Source organism: Cricetulus griseus (assembly GCF_003668045.3).
Source record: "Cricetulus griseus strain 17A/GY chromosome 1 unlocalized genomic scaffold, alternate assembly CriGri-PICRH-1.0 chr1_1, whole genome shotgun sequence".
NCBI classification, from domain to species: Eukaryota; Metazoa; Chordata; class Mammalia; order Rodentia; family Cricetidae; genus Cricetulus; species Cricetulus griseus.
Window position 1 is genome coordinate 139,580,492 of NW_023276807.1, and position 18,239 is coordinate 139,598,730.

At 43.0% G+C, this 18,239-nt stretch overlaps 1 protein-coding gene across 12 annotated transcripts in view; it reads right to left on the reverse strand.

Moving 5' to 3' along the window:
- Positions 1-18,239, reverse strand: part of Fryl (FRY like transcription coactivator) — a 229,268-nt gene that overhangs the window by 41,886 nt on the left and 169,143 nt on the right. For 9 of the 12 annotated variants that reach the window (XM_035453360.1, XM_035453362.1, XM_027390865.2 and 6 more), the window contains 13 exons: positions 17,439-17,549; positions 16,261-16,415; positions 15,875-15,974; positions 14,568-14,736; positions 12,227-12,486; positions 11,788-11,928; positions 9,628-9,796; positions 7,437-7,521; positions 5,995-6,107; positions 4,715-4,865; positions 3,939-4,042; positions 2,191-2,376; positions 799-1,003 (listed from right to left, as the gene is read on the reverse strand). In XM_035453360.1, coding sequence (XP_035309251.1) covers positions 799-1,003; positions 2,191-2,376; positions 3,939-4,042; positions 4,715-4,865; positions 5,995-6,107; positions 7,437-7,521; positions 9,628-9,796; positions 11,788-11,928; positions 12,227-12,486; positions 14,568-14,736; positions 15,875-15,974; positions 16,261-16,415; positions 17,439-17,549 — 1,949 coding nt within the window. The remainder of the gene's footprint in view (positions 1-798; positions 1,004-2,190; positions 2,377-3,938; positions 4,043-4,714; positions 4,866-5,994; positions 6,108-7,436; positions 7,522-9,627; positions 9,797-11,787; positions 11,929-12,226; positions 12,487-14,567; positions 14,737-15,874; positions 15,975-16,260; positions 16,416-17,438; positions 17,550-18,239) is intronic. The other 3 variants (XM_035453368.1, XM_035453361.1, XM_035453359.1) reach the window with 1 other exon arrangement.

Below are 18,239 nucleotides of genomic sequence, written 5' to 3' on the forward strand. Positions count from 1 at the left end.
CATATAAAAGGGATCTTCAAAATTTAGAATCTCTATTTCCCTTTAATGTAATTTCCCCCAATACCTATTTTACAACTCTGTCATCCACAAAACTAACCCCCAAATTTCATGGGTCAAAATCAGAGGGATTTTGTACAGGCAAAACCCATACATAAAAAATGGTTATTTACTATTTCATTTGTATGCATGTTTCACATGCATGCATATATATGTGTATGACACACATACATGTAAGTAAGGCATGCCTGTTGCCCTTCAAGGCCAGATGAGGGTGTCAGATCCTCAGGGAATGGAGTTAACAGTGGGCTGTGAGCCACCGTGTAGGTGCTGGGAATGAAACCTGGGTCCTCTGTAAGAACAACTGCTCTTAACTGCTGAGTCAACTCTTCAGCTTGATATATATAAATCTACCACTGCCAAACTCCTGCATCCTTGATCCTTGAAGCCCGTAGTTTGATTTACACTATGGGACATCACATCTTTTCTCCCATCTACTTATCTCGAAGAGTATACAAACAGCAGACCATAAAAAAGCCATTTGACGGTTGGCTGATTAGAGTGTTACACCTCCAGATAATAGTATATGAGGGCATTTAGTAAGCCATTTATGATTCACATATCTCAATATGCCAGCAGGCAATTGAAAGAATGGTCTGGTTGTAGTTTTCAAAAGATTGCCTAATGCAAATGGTGTGTGTTTTAAAGTATGGGATTTCAAAAAAATCCAAATCTAAATTTGGCCCACATGAGACTAGTTCAAAACACATGGTGCTGAGATGGCAAGAGCCGCAGGGTTACCTTGAGGTAATGAACTCCATGAGGGTTTTGACTTTTCCATCCTGCTCCACTGAGAGGTCCACCTCGCTGAGGAGGGTGGCGTGGAGGTGAGAAATGGCAGCACTGTTGTTTCCTAAGCTGATACTAGAGGAGGTAGAACTTGAGCTAAGCCCTGAGTCAGTCATAGGGGAGGGCTGGTAATCAGGTATAAAATCGTTAATGCCTGCTGAAAGAGAAAGGCCACCATGAATATACATGCACCCCAGGACTTACGGAATAGTTCACAACTACCCTAGACATTGCTACTCATAGGCGGCACGGGATATATGAGGCCATGGGGCAGGCTAGTGGACAAGGTTCATCTCCTGTCCATCCTCACAAGCACAACTACAGCAAATGCTCTGGAGGTGAGCACTGTGTTTACAGCCTGTCGCTGAATCTCAGCTGCATTTACCAAGTGGTCCTCTGCTGCCATCTGCCGAAGAACACTCACTGACAGTGGCAAATTCCTAGCAATTCGACTGTTTTATTTACCTTATTACAAGTTACACTTCTACAATGTGAACTAGTTTTTAATTTCATGTGGAAAGAGCTCTATAATCTTGGCTTCATTTTACTTTAAGAATTTGTTTTAATTTCTATCTAATATATACAGTAAGTCAATCATTAAATAAACACTGTTCAAAGTCAAACCCTTACAACATGCCAAAAGGATACATATGAAAGTGTTTTTTTATGCAAACCCCAGGAAGTTTTATTCTATTTTTACTCCCCCCCCTCAAAAAAACAAACAAACAACAACAACAACAAAAATCAAAACAAAACAGTGTTTCTCTGCGTAGCTCTGGATTTCCTAAAACTTGCTCTGTAGACCAGGCTGGACTCGAACTCAGAGACCTGCCTGCTTCTGCCTCCTGACTGCTGGGATTAAAGGCATGCCCACTACTGTCTGACTATGTTTACTTTTTAAGTTTTACCATAAAAGTCCCATTAATTTTGGCCTCCTTAATTCAAAATATGGACCACCTTAATTACAGCAAAGATAATTAAGGGGCTAGAAGATTTTTAAATGTCAGTCAACTTTTAGAAATTTTGAGAAGGAATCTCACACATCATTAAAGAAAAAACAAAAAACAAAACTGGTCCTCAATAAATTACTCACTCTTCATTTCTTCTTCAACTTATATATCCCAACCTAAAATCTGCTTGCTAGAGAGCCTTAGCAGGGACTCAACCATTTGTTTTAATGCAGTCTTTGATTGATTATGAACGACATAGATGTGACTTAAAATGCTGCAACTGCATTTTAAACGTTTACGTTTCAATTTTTCCTCGGCTGATTTTCACTACTGCAGTATTCCAACTGAACAGAGTGTGTTGCTACTTGAGTGCCTGTGGCTTTGAACTCGGTACCTGTGAAAGTGTACTCTGAGTGTGCAGTTTGTCTGACTGTCAACACCCTGGGCTCATTGAACTCCTTGTTCCTGAGAAGGACAGAAGCAACAGTTCGGATGTTACTGTTGGGTCCCATCACTATTAGTAAGTGCAGAAGCAGGCGTTTGCAATGCTCGTACACCTCAGGGTGGCAGTGGTCAAACCCTGGAAAGGACAGGAGAAAAGCATTGTCAGTGAGGAGGATGGTGTGCTTGCCAAAAAACTCTTACGAGGATATGGTCCCAATGGCAGGGCACTGAAGTTCCTAATGTGCAATGGTGTATTGTGAGCATGTAACCTCACACTAGAGACTCCAAATCAAATCTGAGTACTAAAAATAGAATGGAATTACTATCTCAGGAGAGTTTACAGTACTTATCAGGGATTAATGCCTGACAAGGAAAAACATCTGTATATGTTGGTTTCGACCCAGGGCACACCCAGAGAGTGTGCAAACTGTGGTGGGATCAGCCCAGGTATCCACAGCCCAGGAATACAAGTGTTCTCTGTATGCAAGAGATTTCATGGGATATTGTGTATTACACAGCTTATTTTTAAATTGGTCTTAAGTTTCCCCACACATTTATAATGCCTTTCTGTCCCACTGTATAAATGCCTAGGGAGAATCAGGGTGATACTTTTGTTTGTTTGTTTGATTTGACACAGGGACTCACTATGTAGCTCTGGCTGGCTTGGAACTCACTGAGATCTGCCTGCCTCTGCCTGGCTCTCAAGGCAACTTTTCACTTGATTTCATGCCAAAAACTTCACAACCCCTTAGAAATTATGACTCTGCTATGTAACACCAGATATCCATGAATTCTTTTAACAAAGAAGGCAGTCATTCTATTTTGTCCGGCATGCAAGACAAAGTAAATGTCTACGTGCCATGGGAATTAGGTAGGGGCAAACACTGTATGTACGTGTTCATCATAGGAAAGCATCATCAGAAGACGTATACCTTGACACATTTCAGAAAGCCAATGTTCAAAACACAGAGGAGTTATAGATGTGGAAAAGTTCACACCTGCTACCAAGGGCACATGCAGCCTCAGCTGTCATCAGACCAAGCAATAGTCAGATACTTTCAACAGTTAGGATGCATTCACATTCTCTATTCATTCTGAAAGACTCCAATCTCTACTGTAAACTAATTTTACTGTTGTAACAGTAGAACCTCCCCCTTGCAGGGAGGGATAGAATGTATGTGTGTTTGTGTAGCCGGTACAAAGAGGCATGGAATAGGCCCAAGAATAGGGATAATCTGGGCTGGAGGAGAAGCTGAGAGGTAGGTAACATGCTTGGTTTGATCCCAAGTAGAAGGCAACAGACATGCCTGTGGTCAGGCTAAGAGAAGCTCTCCACCGAAGAGAGAAAATTCCAAGTCTCATGGAAGTAGCATTCAAACACAAGAAACAGAAGTATCAAATGCAGTGGTCCCTAACCTCCCTAATGCTGTGACCCTTTACTATAGTTCCTCATGTTGCAGGGATGCCCCAACCCAAAAATTGTTTCATTACCGCAATTTCATAACTGCAATTTTGCTAGTGTTATGAATCGTAATGTAAATATCTGATATGCAGGATATCTTATATGCAACCCCTGTGAAAGGGTTGTTTGACCCCTCTCCAAGGGGGTCGTGACCCACAGGTTGAGAACCACTGATTTAAGCGGTTCTACAAAGAACAAACCCTGGAAACAAAAGTGGAGGAATGAGAACTTGTTACCTATAAAAATTGCATGAAGAAGAAGATGGAGGTAGCTTCCCCACTCCACCTTGACACTGTGGTCAATGATCAGGTCTGTCAGCAGGATCACCGCTATGTTACACCTGTGACAGCAAGAACACTGTTAGCAGCTTCCCCAAGAGGAAGTGACCTAGAGAACACTCCTGCACACATTCCTCCAAGCCTCGAGTATTCTATGGAAAAACACTTTTCTAGAGGGTAAAAAGAAGAAAAGCAAATGCAGTAAAAGAAACCATTCCAGTGATCGATTTAGCACAAAACACAGGGCTTGCAGTTCCTTGCAGTCAAGGGCTGCATCTCCTTATCTTGAAATGTCAGACCTACCACATACACCACTTGCCCCAGTAAGTGTTCGGTATGTGTTTGGTGCATTGATGAGCTCTGAAAGAATGTAGTAATTGCTTTGCTGTGATTTTTACTCAGTAGAATTCAGGTTAATTGAATTCCAAAAGCAGGGTTAGCCACAAAGAAGTCACTTTTTTTTTCTCTCAGATGTGGTAACTGGGTCGTAGAAAGGTCAAGTAACTATGCCAGACACCCAGAAGAGCAGCAGGAGAACCGTTCAGTAATGTTAACTTTGTGTGCTCAGAATAAGTTTTTTGAATCTCTTAGTATCTCAACAGACCGGGCTAATTTTGATGCAGCATCTCAACAAGGTGGACCACTCCTACGCTGTGCTGTCAGAGTATCTAGGAAGCTGAAAGGGCTCAGCTGCAACGTGGCTCATATGGAATAGGAATGACGCTCTAGTCCACCTGTGAAGAGGTAATCCAGGTGATGACGTTTCAGGCACGTAATCCACCAGTGGCGACCAGCAGCCTCCAGCTGGTGGGAAGGGCAGTGGCTCTCCTTGGTTATGCTCCATCACTTTCAGGCGCCAATTAGAATAAAGTGGCATTGAGTCACCTATCAAGATAAAATGATCTCATTTTCTGCACCATCTAATGTCTGCCATATAAGCAAGCTCTAGTAAGACACCCACTATTCACAGCATCGGAAAGGGATCCAAGGTCATTTCCCACTATCTTGACACATATTTCCTAGGCAGGCCTAGGTACCAATATTATAAAATTGGGGGGAGGAAGGTTGAGAGACTGATATATTGAGGCTCTGTCCTTTATACTTTATAGTAAAGCAAACCTACACTGACATGTCCCTAGGTCCCCCCAATTGAAGGCCAAAGCAGGAGACCGTATCATAAATAAAGCTGCCTCGAAACAAGGATCTTCTGGTAAGTTATCTGGTTCTAAGTTTTTTGAGACTGGGCTGACACAAACCCACCTCTGAAAGAAATCTGCTCTACCACACGGGGCTGCAGGCTGCAGAGCAAACAACACCCGGAAAAAATGAATTCTGTGTGACATGGATAAGTCACTTAACCTCTCTGGACCTCAGTTCCATGATGCACAAAGCGAGGAGATTGGACCAGATCCTCCAGGATTCAAATCTAGTTACAATGCATGTGTTTCTATTCTACCCTTCCTTCATGCAGCATTGCTACTTGGTTAGGATTGATCACTTTGGAAGTAGAAGAGACAACTTCTCAGCAAAATGTTATCCATTAAGAAACAAATCTGTTTAGAGAATGACAGCCAGACCCATCCAATGTCTGCTCTCTAACACTTCTTCTTCCTTCTTTTTTTCTTGAGACATGGTTTCTCTGTGTAGCCCTGGCTGTCCTGGAACTTGCTCTATAGACCAGGCTGGTCTCGAACTCAGAGATCAGCCTGTCTCTGACTCCCATGTTCTGGGATTAAAGGCATGCGCTACAACCACCTGGCTCTCTGACACTTTTTGAGAATGAATTCTTTAACAATGCTACAATACCTAAAAAAAACCAAAAACCAAAAAACTCCCAACTTACTATGCCTTAATAAATTAATTCCTTAAAATAAAGAACCCTCAGATCACATTAGAACTAGTGGCAATTAATACAGCACTTTAAAACAATTCCATGGAAAAGCAAACTCATTAACATTAACATAGTTAACAATACATGTCACCATGTATCTAAGGAGCATTGAGAGTTCATTACTTTTTTCCTCTTCATAAGACCCTCCGGAGCTGCTACTGTATCGAGACTCCAGTCTGTGATGTTGCCGGTTTAAATGACTGTTCAGTCCACTGTAGATGTCCAGGTGCACATAGCTGTGGGAAAGACCATGGGAGTCATGCACAGACCACACTGAAGTGACATTTCCACTTTCTCATTCACTGTTGTGGAATATTATTTTAACTAGGCAAAGATGTGTTACATTTGTTTATGATGTAGAATATTACTTTAACTGTGTAAAGGTGTGTTACTTTTGTTTCTATTGCATTTATTTAATGATGTAGGGATGTGTGTTTAATTATGTAAAGATAAATTGCATCTGTTTCACTTTGCCTGCCTAAGGCACCTGATTGGTTTAATAACGAGCTGAACAGCCAATAACTAGGCAGAGAAAGAACAGGTGAGGTTACCAGGCAGGAGAAACCTACGCTGGAGAAGGAACAAGAGGAGGAGGAGGGAGAGGAGGGGAAAAAGGAAAAGGAGCAGGAGGAGGGGGAGGAGGGGGGGAGAGAACGAGGGAGACACCACCAGCCAACCAACATAGAGAAGCAGCGAAAGTAAGATATACACAAGTAAGAAAGGTAGAAAGCTCCAAGGCAAAGGGTAGATAAGCAGGCTAATTTAAGTTAAAAGAGCTAGCTAGAAGCATGCCTAACGTTAATAAGTCTCTGTGTCATGGTTTGGGAGCTGGTTGGTAGCCCAAAAGAAAAGGCCTGGTACAGGCGTGCGTGCGTGCGTGCGTGCGTGCGTGCGTGCGTGCGTGTGTGTGTGACTTGCGAGTGCACATGTGTGCATGTGTGGGGGTCCACCTTGCTTTGGCTGTCTTCCTCAATGGCTCTCCACTTTCTTTACTGCCTAAGACCTTGCCCACATGACTAGTCTTAGGGATTCCTTTTCTACCTCCCCTTGCTGAGAGCTAGCATTACTGGTAGGCTGCCATAGCTGCTTGGTCTTTATGGGCCTGCTGAGAATCTCTACCGTAATCCTCATGCTTGTGTGGCAAGTACTTTATGCATCAAGCCATCTCTTGACTCCCTTTATGTCTTACTTTCTATGTGTAAAGTAAGCACCTTATACAAAATATCACCACTAGGCACACACCAATTTCTGCCTTAAAATTCCAAAGCTGAAGCTCTTAATTATTCCTCTCTAAGCAGCCCATTGGGCAGGGATCCCAGTGAGAGCTATGTACAGAAACAGGCAGAATAAATACTCACTTGGGCAAGTCTCTGGATATAGTAACTTATCACAGCTCACCCTTATCATCAGAGCATATCAAAAAGCCTAGGGCACTGAGGAGTCAATGTGAAAATATTCAAGTGTGGAAAGTACATGTCACTGGGACATTACCATGAAGAATTATGCAACCCCCTCCCTCCAGTAGAAATTACCACATTCTCTGAGACGGAAGTGGAAGTACTTACCTCTCTTCAAAGTTCTCCTTTAGGGCCTTACTGTCAGCGTTGCCATCTGTGGGAGCTACCATTGTATTGCTACTGGAAGTAGTTCCTGTCATCAAAGATAAAAGAGTATCTGTCAGCCTAAGAGAACAATAAATGTTTTGATCAATTTGCCACAGACATGAAAGCAAGGGGAATATGATGCTCACAGTGACCACCATACTCTTGACTGTGAGAAAACAGACCGGGTTGGAGGGTGTGGGAGGGATGGCTCAGTGGATTAAAGCACTTGCTACCCAGCCTGATGACCTGAGTTTGTCCCCACAGACCCACGTGGTGGAAGGAGAAAAATCAATTCCAGCAAGCTGTCCTCTGGCCTCCAAATGAACACTGTGGCACACACGTGCCCTTACTAACACAATAAAGACAATACAAAAAAGAAAATAAGTGGGTAAGAAATAATTGTTATAAAGACAGGTAGTGGGAGAAACCAAGAGGCTTCCACACTGTTGTCAAAACAGTGCAAAACCAGAATTTTCTGGAAAATCTCTTTTAAGAGGTAGTCATTCTCCAAAATGCAACTTCACATCAGTTGTAGCTGGTGGCTATCTTTACCCACAACAGAGTAAATCAAAAGAGTTGACTGGGGCACACCAATCACAGTTGAGAAAGGGTAAGAAAGTTCATACTAGATTTTGGAACTGCACCTCCCACCCTGTAGCCCTCAAAGCCACTGGCAACCCACATCCTTTCTCTCAGGAGGTGACTGGAACTCTTTCTGGCACCACACGTTGAGAGAGACACCAGCAAGAGGTCCACCCAACAACAGCCCTGACAATGCTCCTCTACATTCACAGACGCTGGACGAGACACCTGGCTAAAGGCAGACCTAGAGTCAAGGCTCTCAATGAAAGCCTTGCTACAAGTCAGAGCCCACAGCAATAGGAAGAAAATGGGGACTTCCTAACTCATCAGATACAGGAAAACAAAGTTCAGCCTCAAAACATGGTTAGCAGGTCACTAACAAAACATTTTGAGATTAAGCGCTTGTTTGTATACATGAAAAAACTAGAAGTGAAGGGACATTTTCAATAGAATGTGGGACCAAAAGATGAAAACCAAAAGAGTATACAGAGAAAAATAAAAGTATAAAGACAGAAGTTAAAATATGTTCAACCATGAGGTGCTATTGACATAGTGCCAGCATGTAATATATATACACTGGGTGGCAGCTTTACAGAATCTTCACTAACAAATAGCCTTATTCATGTAGAACGCAACTGCTTCAACTCAAATTGGTGCTATTTGTTGTGTAGTATTTTGATCATATTCTGACAATAAAGCTTGCCTGGAGTCAGAGGGCAGATAGGAGACAGGAAGTAGTAAGGTGGGGCTAACATAGGATCTCAGCCCTTTTGGAAGGAGGAACAGAAGAGATAGGAAGTCCCTGGTGGCTGCTCCCTGCTTCTCTGATCTTTCAGGTCCTTACCTTGATATCTGACTCCCTTTTTCTTCTTGATAAAGAATAATTAGATAAATGCAGCAGCTATTTGCCAAGTTCTTGAGGCTGTGTTAGCTTGCTTGAATGACTCCATACAGCATTATTCACAAATCATAGAATCAATCTGTGCTTTACAAATATATCTGACTATGTCTATTTATAACAAACAGTACTTTTACTCACTTGACTGGCTACAATGTACAATACACATCCAAATAATTACAGCATGGAATCACACAAATAATTTCAGCAAGTAAGCATTTTTCTGAATTGAACACTGTGACTCATTAAAAATATATTCAAAACAAAGAATTAAAAAAGCAAAACAGGCTGGGCGTTGGTGGTGCTCGCCTTTAATCCAAGCACTTGGGGGGTAGAGGCAGGTGGATGGATCTCTGTGAGCAAGTGCCAGAATAGGCTCCAAAGCTACACAGAGAAACCCTGTCTCGAAAAACAAACAAACAAAAATTGCTGTATAGGAACTTATCCTCCATTCCTGAAAAAGTACAAAAATGCCATTTCCCTCTGCAACAGTAAGAACCCTTCCACTGTTCAATTTCTTTACTCATACAAGACTTCCTAAATCTCAAACCAATGACTGTCCAAGCCTCCTATTTGATTTTGTTTTATCGATAATGAAACTTAGACACAGATTCCCTTGAAGAACACGCCGGCAGGGCATTGCTTCCCATGGAGGCAGTGGGTGCCACTCACCTGAGGTGACTGAAGGGATTTTGCAGCTGGAGGTGATGCGGTAATAGGGTGGGTTATCCATGTGCGTGACGCCCGAGCTGACAGGGTCTGTGAGCTGAAGCTCGCCCACCAGCTCTTCTAGCAGCTGCATCGTTTTGTCTCTGCCCAGATAAACGATGACTTTCTTCACCTGCCCAGGAGGAGGTGTTGAGGAGAAAAAAAGAAAATCTAATCTCATGGCTTTGTCTAGAGGCAGGCATTTTAGATCCATTCATTTGTTTGTGGGTTTTTTTTTTTTTTTTTTTGTTTTTCGTTGTTTTGTTGTTGTTGTTGTTTTTTTTTTTGAGACAGGGTTTCTCTGTGTAGCTTTGGAGCCTATCCTGGTACTCACTCTGAAGACCAGGCTGGCCTCAAACTCACAGAGATCCGCCTGCCTCTGCCTCCGGAGTGCTGCAATTAAAGGCGTGCACCACCAATGCCCAGCTCGTTTGTTTTTATGTGTGTGCACCGAACCATGAGGAGGCCAGAAGAGGCCATCAGGTCTCTTGGAGTTGGTTGTGCACTACCATGCTGGCACGAGGAACTGAACTTGGTCCTCTGCAAGAGTAATCAGCGCTCTTATCACTGAGCCATCTGTCCAGTCCCCACTGAGACAGATTTTTTTTTTTTTTTAAATCAAAGCTGAACTCTTTGTGGAAGATAAATAAGTACAAAGAGGACAGGCAAGGGGTGGGGTGCTTTTCGGGAAAGACTTCTTTGTTAACAGACAAAGCCTTGGGCTGCCAGGAGGGTAGGATTGCCCTGTGACTACTACTCATCCAGCCTTTGTGCCAAGCATCTAACTTTCACTCGGTTTCCCTCCTACTGGCCACTAAGCCTAACAGTGGAGTCATCTTTAGCAGCCAACAAGTGGAGGCAGAAATGACTCTGCCTCCTGAGCGGGAGTGAACATCTCTCCACCACTTACGTCATCCATACCACCCCACAGTCTGTATACGAAGGGTCTATAAGAATGTTGATGGTGCCAGTTGTGGTGGCACATGCCAGTAGGATTTGTTGAAGGTGGCAGAGGCAGGAGGATCACGAGTTCCAGCCCAGCCTGGGCTACACATGCCGAGCATTGGTGGTGCATGGCTTTAATCCCAGCACTAGGGAGGCAGAGGCAGGCGGATCTCTGTGAGCTTGAGGCCAGCCTGGTCTCCAGAGTGAGTGCCAGGATAGGCTCCAAAGCTACACAGAGAAACCCTGTCTCGAAAAACAAACAAACAAACAAACAAACAAAAAGAACGTTGATGGCAACCTCAAGAACTGGCCCTTTGTGGGGCATACTTGGGGGAGATGCACCTGCCCACAGACCTGTGTGTACACCTGGACATCCACTCTAGCCCTCATTATTCCTACTGTTTTGTTAATGAGGATGGAATTTTTTAATATGAATTTTACTTTACATTTAGCATGTATGCGTTGCCTGCATGCATGACTGTGTGCAGTGTGTGTGGCTGGTGCACTGGAGGCCAGAAGAGAGCATTACAGTCCCTGAAAATGGAGTTACAGACAGTTGTGAGCCTCCATGTGGGTGCTGGGAATTGAACCTGGGTCCTCTTAACCACTGAACCATCTCTCCAGTCTCAACTTGGATGAATTTAAGTGTTCCCTTCCCTCCGTAGCAGGAAAGAACATCCTATCTCTGGCTTTGTCATCTATCCTCAAACTTTCCCTTCCTTCCAGAAGACATGGGCCCTGAGTGCTCTCATCGAAGTGCCAGCTGCAGCCTAGGAAAACCTCAGTTGATGGCTCTACATCACTCCCAGCCTCCTCTCCAGCATTAGCCTTTATCTGAGGTTTTTCAGAGAGTCATTCTCAGCATCCTATAGCTTTCCTTTGCAGCCCTTATCACAGCCGCACTTGATAAGTTGCTGATGATTCTAGCTGTGATTTCAAAGAATAAAACCTGTCTTATCCTTGAATTGGAATGCCAGAAGTTGCCAGTGTACCTGGCCAGGATCAGCACACAGTGGCAGTGACTGAATGAGTCAATGACTAACTAAGTCTGTACACCGTTCCTGACTGTTCTCACGCCACTCTCCGTTGCCCCAGTGGGGCAATCAGCCCATACTGTGACAGACATCCAGTAAATGTGTAGTTTTGAAAGAAAGATAAGCGGACTTGAATAATACATACGTAAGGCAAAAGGCTTGGCTCACTGTTCACCCCGCAAATGCTGATCAAAAAGTGCAAAATAATTTTCAGGTTCTTTGGCCAGCCGTCTGCAAGTGTGGTCCACACATTCTCCACCTCTGACCAGGCAAGCTCGTCACCATACTAAAAGTGGCATACACAAGAGACACTTCAGAAAGGCCTGTTTAGTAAAAACCAAACTTGTCATTCTACGAAGCATCAGGAAAGGGTCATCCTTCCCAAACATTAAAGGAATGATTATTTCTTTTAGGGAAATTAAACACCAGTATCACCACTCATCTCTGGTAGAATTAAAGGATAAATGGAGTTTATACTATAGGTTTTGTCTGTCTGTCCCGGGGCCATCTTAGCATCAATTTCTAACCACATTTCTTCCTCCTGACCCCCAACTGTGCAGCCAGGACAAGTACAAACCCCATACCTTTGCTGTCATGTACATGAGATTGTTCAACACCATGGCGGTGGCCTGTGGGGATCCCCAGCCTTCTCCCCGTAACCAGCGCCGGCTCGTCACCATGAGTTCTCTGTCTTTCAGTGAGTCATCCTCATCTTCATCCTGCCGCCTTCCCGAGGGCAGAGGTTTGAAATCAACGAGCTCGATGTTGTTCATCCAGGGCAGGAGATAATGAAGCATGGCCTGCCGCCCTGCTGGGTGAGCCGTCTGGATCCGCTGGCTGATCTCTGGTTTGGGGCACATCAAAGGGGAGACCCAACATTATCCCATGGGCTTCTTAGCCAATATGAAGACAGACCCATGACACTCATTTCCCGGTGATGCCATCTTTCATATAATGGATATCTCCTCACTGACATAATAAAAACAAAAACCATCTAACACAAAGCATCTAGCTCTTTTATTTTCTGATAGTTTTTCTGTATGTACCTCTGGAGTACCTGGATTGCAAATGGTCAGTCATAGTTTCTTTTTAAACAGAGTGCCGTTTAAATGTTCCCATATGTTTGGTAAGATTAGAAGATGGTAAATACTTGATGGTGGCTCCTCAAAAAATTAAAGAGAACTACTCTACCATTCAAGCAATCCAACTATTGAGTCTATATCTTAAACAAGTCAAACCAGAAACTCAAAGTGATACTTGCACATCCATACCATAACAATACAGAGAAACCCTGTCTCGGAAAAACCAAAAACCAAACCAAACCAAAACAACAACAACAACAAAGCAAGTTAAATGACTGACAGATGAAAGAATGGGTCAACAAACTGTGATGCAGACACTGGGATTCTACAGAGCCATAAAAGAGAAGGAAAACTCATTCCACACTATAAGAAGGAATCCAGAAGACACTGTGCTAAGTGAAATAACCTAGCCACATACATAAACTACTATACGATTCCATTTATCTATCCAGAGTAGCCAAATTCATAAAACCACAAGGTGGTACAAATGGTGGTTATGAGGGGATGAAGGGCAGAAAAACGGGGGTAGGGGGTGGGGGGAGCAATCCTGTTTAAGGGTCAGTTTCAATTCTGCAAGATAACAGAGTTCTAGATATCTATTTTACTCTTGATACTTCTGAACTGCACCTTTGAAATTAGCAAGACCACAGTAAGAATAAAGTCTCAAGATACTCTGCAGGGAGTATTTGTGTTGTTTGTATACAAACTGTTATCATTTTGGCATGAAAAACAAGCTCTGACACTCAAAAGAAACTGAATGTAGAGATCCTTTTTGTGTAGGAACTGGGGCCATGTCAAGGCTGACCTCCTTCAGGGAGATGGAGTCATGCCCTTGAAGTGTGGGAACATCAACAAGAATAGAAGGCAAGTCTCCACTAAAAGTGACAGAAAAGAAAGAATCCACGGAGCCAGGAGAAGAGCCAGGAAATAGCTAGTGCCTGGAAATCAAGACAGAATAGAACTGAAAGCCACAGAAGACAGCTAACATCCACAGCTTTGAAGAACCAAGGGCATGGTGACCTCATGTCAGATATTAGAGTTGACAGCCAGCAAGAATCTGTTAACTTTCAGACAGAAACCTGTCAGGAAGTCACTAATAAGAGTTAAGGCCTCCCGAGAAGAGGGCAGAGACCATGAAATGGTGGACAGTGGATGCGACCGTGGATGGCACAGGTGATGTAGGTATTCAGAGAAAGCACTGTGGAAAGGTGACAAGCTGGCTGTGATGAAGAAGCCAGGGAGCCATCAACCTTTAAGGTTCACCTTGCAAACAAAACAGATAACCTAAATTGTACATGCAGCCCTCTGTTTCTTTTTTTCTAAAAGCAAGACCCTGTTCTCAGATTATTTAAATATCAAGATAGATGAATTTAAGTTCTTACTAAAGGAAAATCTTCTCTTTCAGACATGTTTTTGATTCAACCTCACATTTCCGATGTTCTGAATTTTCTAAAGATAGACTTTTAGAGCCGGAAAGAAGCTGAGCCAGTAACATGCTTGCCATGTAAACATCAGGATTCAAGTGTGGATCCCAAACATAGGTAAAGAGGTGAGTACAGTAGAACCATCTTTTGTCCTGAAGCTGAGAAGGCAGAGAGAGGAGCCAGCCTGTCGAGGGAAATCAGTGAGGCCCGAACTAAACAAATACAGTGAACAGTGACTAAGGAAGAGACCTTCTATCTATCAGCCTCTGTGTACACACACACACACACACACACACACACACACACACACACACACACACACACACAGAGAGAGAGAGAGAGAGAGAGAGAGAGAGAGAGAGAGAGAGAGAGAGAGAGAACTGATTGCAAAAAAGAAAGGAAGCATCTCCTTGGGCAACCTGAGAATATGGCGAGGGTGAGCTCTGGATAGGCCCTGGCTAGTTCCTCAGACAGCTGGTAATAGGAAACGGAATACAGATGCGGCAACGGGGACAGCTGGCTGAGGACTCCATCCGTTCTCTGAACCTCCAGTTTGTGAGCATAACGAAACATCTTCGGTTCCAGGATCTACAGGAAAGTAATTCCGTCAGCTTCAGTTAATACTTTATGGGGCCTGAAAAGTTCAGCTATAAACGTAAACAAAAAAAGCTCTCCTAGATAGTACTCCAGTTTAAATCTATAGCCATTTGTATCACCGTGTTAGTCTGCAGTGCTTGGAATGTCTGCAGAAGATGACCACCATTCAGAACAATTTGCATTCATGCAGGCACACAGTCCAGTCTGAAGTAGGTTTAACCACTTACTGTGCAATGACTGGAGAAAGGCAAGTCACTTTTCCAGCTAAAAATACAACTGCATACAATATATGCACATTGGAAAAGCCCTCGGAAACAGCTCTTGGTTAACCACTGGATGGACTATAAACTGCCCTTGGCTTATGCTATGTGAAGCACTAGAGTGCTTCCCAACCTTCTTCATTAAAAAACATGAAATTGCCACCAGGCGGCGGTGGCACACGCCGTTAATCCCAGCACTTGGGAAGCAGAGGCAGGTGGATCTCTGTGAGTTTGAGACAAGCCTGGTCTACAGAGTGAGTTCCAGGAGAGCCTCCAAAGCCACAGAGAAACCCTGTCTCAAAAAAACAAAAAACAAAAACAAAAAACCGTGAAATTGGATGTAATTCCTTAGTTGGTCCAGCATGTGTACAACTTCAGAGCCTTTAGAAACATTAGCATCTACCACAACCCCAATTTATGGCCTTAAAAAAAAAAAAAAATCAATCCATCTAGTTTTATTATCAAATAGCTAAAAACTGGACAATAATGATAATCTAAGAGAAGTAAGGATACCATAAAGGATTAATACCCCTTTACATTGTTCTCAAAACAAAACAAAAAACCCCAAACCACCCATTCTCATCTGTTAAATAGAAGTGACCACTCCCATATACCAGTCCTAATTAGTGAATCCTAAGTATCAAAATACGTCTGCATAAACTAATATAATCCTCTATACGGAAGTTCTGATTACTTCACATTATTTAAAGATTTAAATAGAAATATTGTCCTTGGCTTATATTTCTACTGATAATCAGAACTTGGTACCATACTTTACCACCAATACTATGCATTAACGGTAAAAATAAAATACCAACTTCACCAAATCCTTCGTGAAGTTAGACTTTAACCACAGTTTGCACACCAACCTGTAAGAGTTGCATAGCAACTTCATAGATGCTTCTAGAAGAGTCGGCTGCTTTAAACAGTATCAGATTTAGGAGCATCACCGTGTCACACTGATAATCCCTGAGGATAAACATCACGTTAGGAAAAGCAACGTTCGGAAATGTTCACACCAGCAAACAGATATGGCAGACAAAGGACAGGGCTGTGAGTGTATTCTAAGGCTACAGGTGACTTCCTTTTTTCAAGACAACAGATTCAGAGACGTTGTCATCCTTTACTGGCTAAATTTCATTATTATTCGAGGAAAGAAAATAGAGTTTTCTTAATATTTCTGAGAGAGCTTCTTGAAAACAGAAACACAAACAATCGTTACTGCACCCCGAGCAGCGGTGTGTGGAAGGGATACCTGTTCTGGAACACATTGGCGATGGCTTTGAAGCAGCCGGCCGCTACTCTCCGGGAGCCAGTGTAGCATCGGTCCACAGCCCAGTACATGAGATTGCTCTGATCTGGGTTCAGCTCTAGCAGCAATGTAACTGCTTCACAGCCCAACTGGTGAACCTGGGGAAAGGACAGGAATACCAGGGAGGGGGACGTCAGGAGACAGAGTGTATGCTGGAGGATACAGCATATATTTATTGCGTACCATCACATCAGCTAATCTCCTTTGGTTCACCTAATTCCCAGTTACTCACTGGGGGTTGGGCTCGGGGAATCACATGTCTATCTGTCCCTTGTTTTTTGTTTGTTTTTTCCTGCAAGGCTTTTTTAAGTTTGATTCTCTCTTCCAACAGAGCCCCAAGGCAGCTGATGAATGTGAACAATTGTTACATGCTTTCAGAAAAAATGGTGTTCTTCTCAATGATTCTTACTTCTTACCAAGTTTCATTATTATTTGCAATAACTCAGGCCGGGGAGGGGGGGGAATGGGGGGGGGAGGACCACACTTTATGTAGTGAAGGTGGTGTGCCAACTGCATAACACAAGGCATGGGGAAGGAGGAGGGCAGGAAAGAATAATTAACTCAGAAGGGGTCAAAACAGTGATACCAACACAGTGGAGGCCAAGCTTCTCCATGGTGGGCAATGCACCCTATTTTAATATTGTAGTTACTGAGACTGAATCCTATTAAGATATACATATAACATCTTACTAATCTTACACTATGGAAGGGAGATTAAAATTATTCATGTGAGTAATAAGGATTCTAACTTTCTTAGATGATATATCCTAATTTTTTATCATATGCTTATTCACTGATGCAAGCTCTCGACTGTGCCCAGAGCTCATCAATAAAGTTAGCCCATTTTGCTCTGGCAATCCCTGCTGTTTTCTGAACACTGGAATTATGAGTAGGCTGCCACACCAACCTGGCATTTACATGGGTGCTAGGGACCTGAACTCCGGTCCTTACACTTGCCTGGCAAGCGCTTCAATCACAGAGCCACTTCCACAGCCCTTATGTTTTTTATGAATATAATTCTACCTGTTCTTAAGGAAGACTTATTTCAGAGGCCCACAGATTAACTGCAAATACTGCAATGGTAATTTATTACGGAACTTCGGAGGAACTGTTAGAATTACCTTTTTATCCAGAGAGTCCAAAATGTTATCCAGCCATTTGTATAAATAACCATCTGATGACAGTCCCACGTTGTCTGCAACAGGGCCACAGCACAGTACAGCAGACATAGCCTTCAAACGATAATATTAGAATTATATTTAAAACATTAAAGAAGCCAAATGTTGCTGCTTAATGAGAAGATGCAAAGTATTTTTTACTCATGTGTATAGCCATAATATCTTTCACAAGGAAATACATAATAATAATTTTGCTTCTGGGGATAAACCTAGGGTTCACACATGCTAGGCAAGCATTCTGCCAGGGAGCTGTACTCCTATCTTAGCAGTAACTTTTAAAAGTGAAGCATTTATTATAAGTTAGCCAATCATCATACTAAATTAACTATGCACTTTAAAGACAAGAGGACCAAAAGAAAGAACACTTAAGTACGAACAACAAGTATTCCTTAGAGGGAATCCTCCATCCTTTAAGATAACAATGAGCTCTTCCTGTGCTGTATTTTAGGTACCTAGACAAAGCTTACCTGTGTGGCAGACAAATCCATAACCTAACACTTTTTTTTTTTGGGGGGGGGGGTTTGAGACAGGGTTTCTCTGTGTAGCTTTGGAGCCTATCCTGGCACTCCCTCTGGAGAGCAGGCTGGTCTCAAACTCACAGAGATTCACCTTCCTCTGCCTCCCAAGTGCTGGGATTAAAGGCATGCGCCACCAACGCCTGGCTTACACCCTAACACTCTTGTTGCTCTGAAGAAACCCTTTTCTGTTCAGGATGTCACATAAGGAGAGACAGAAAGCAAACTG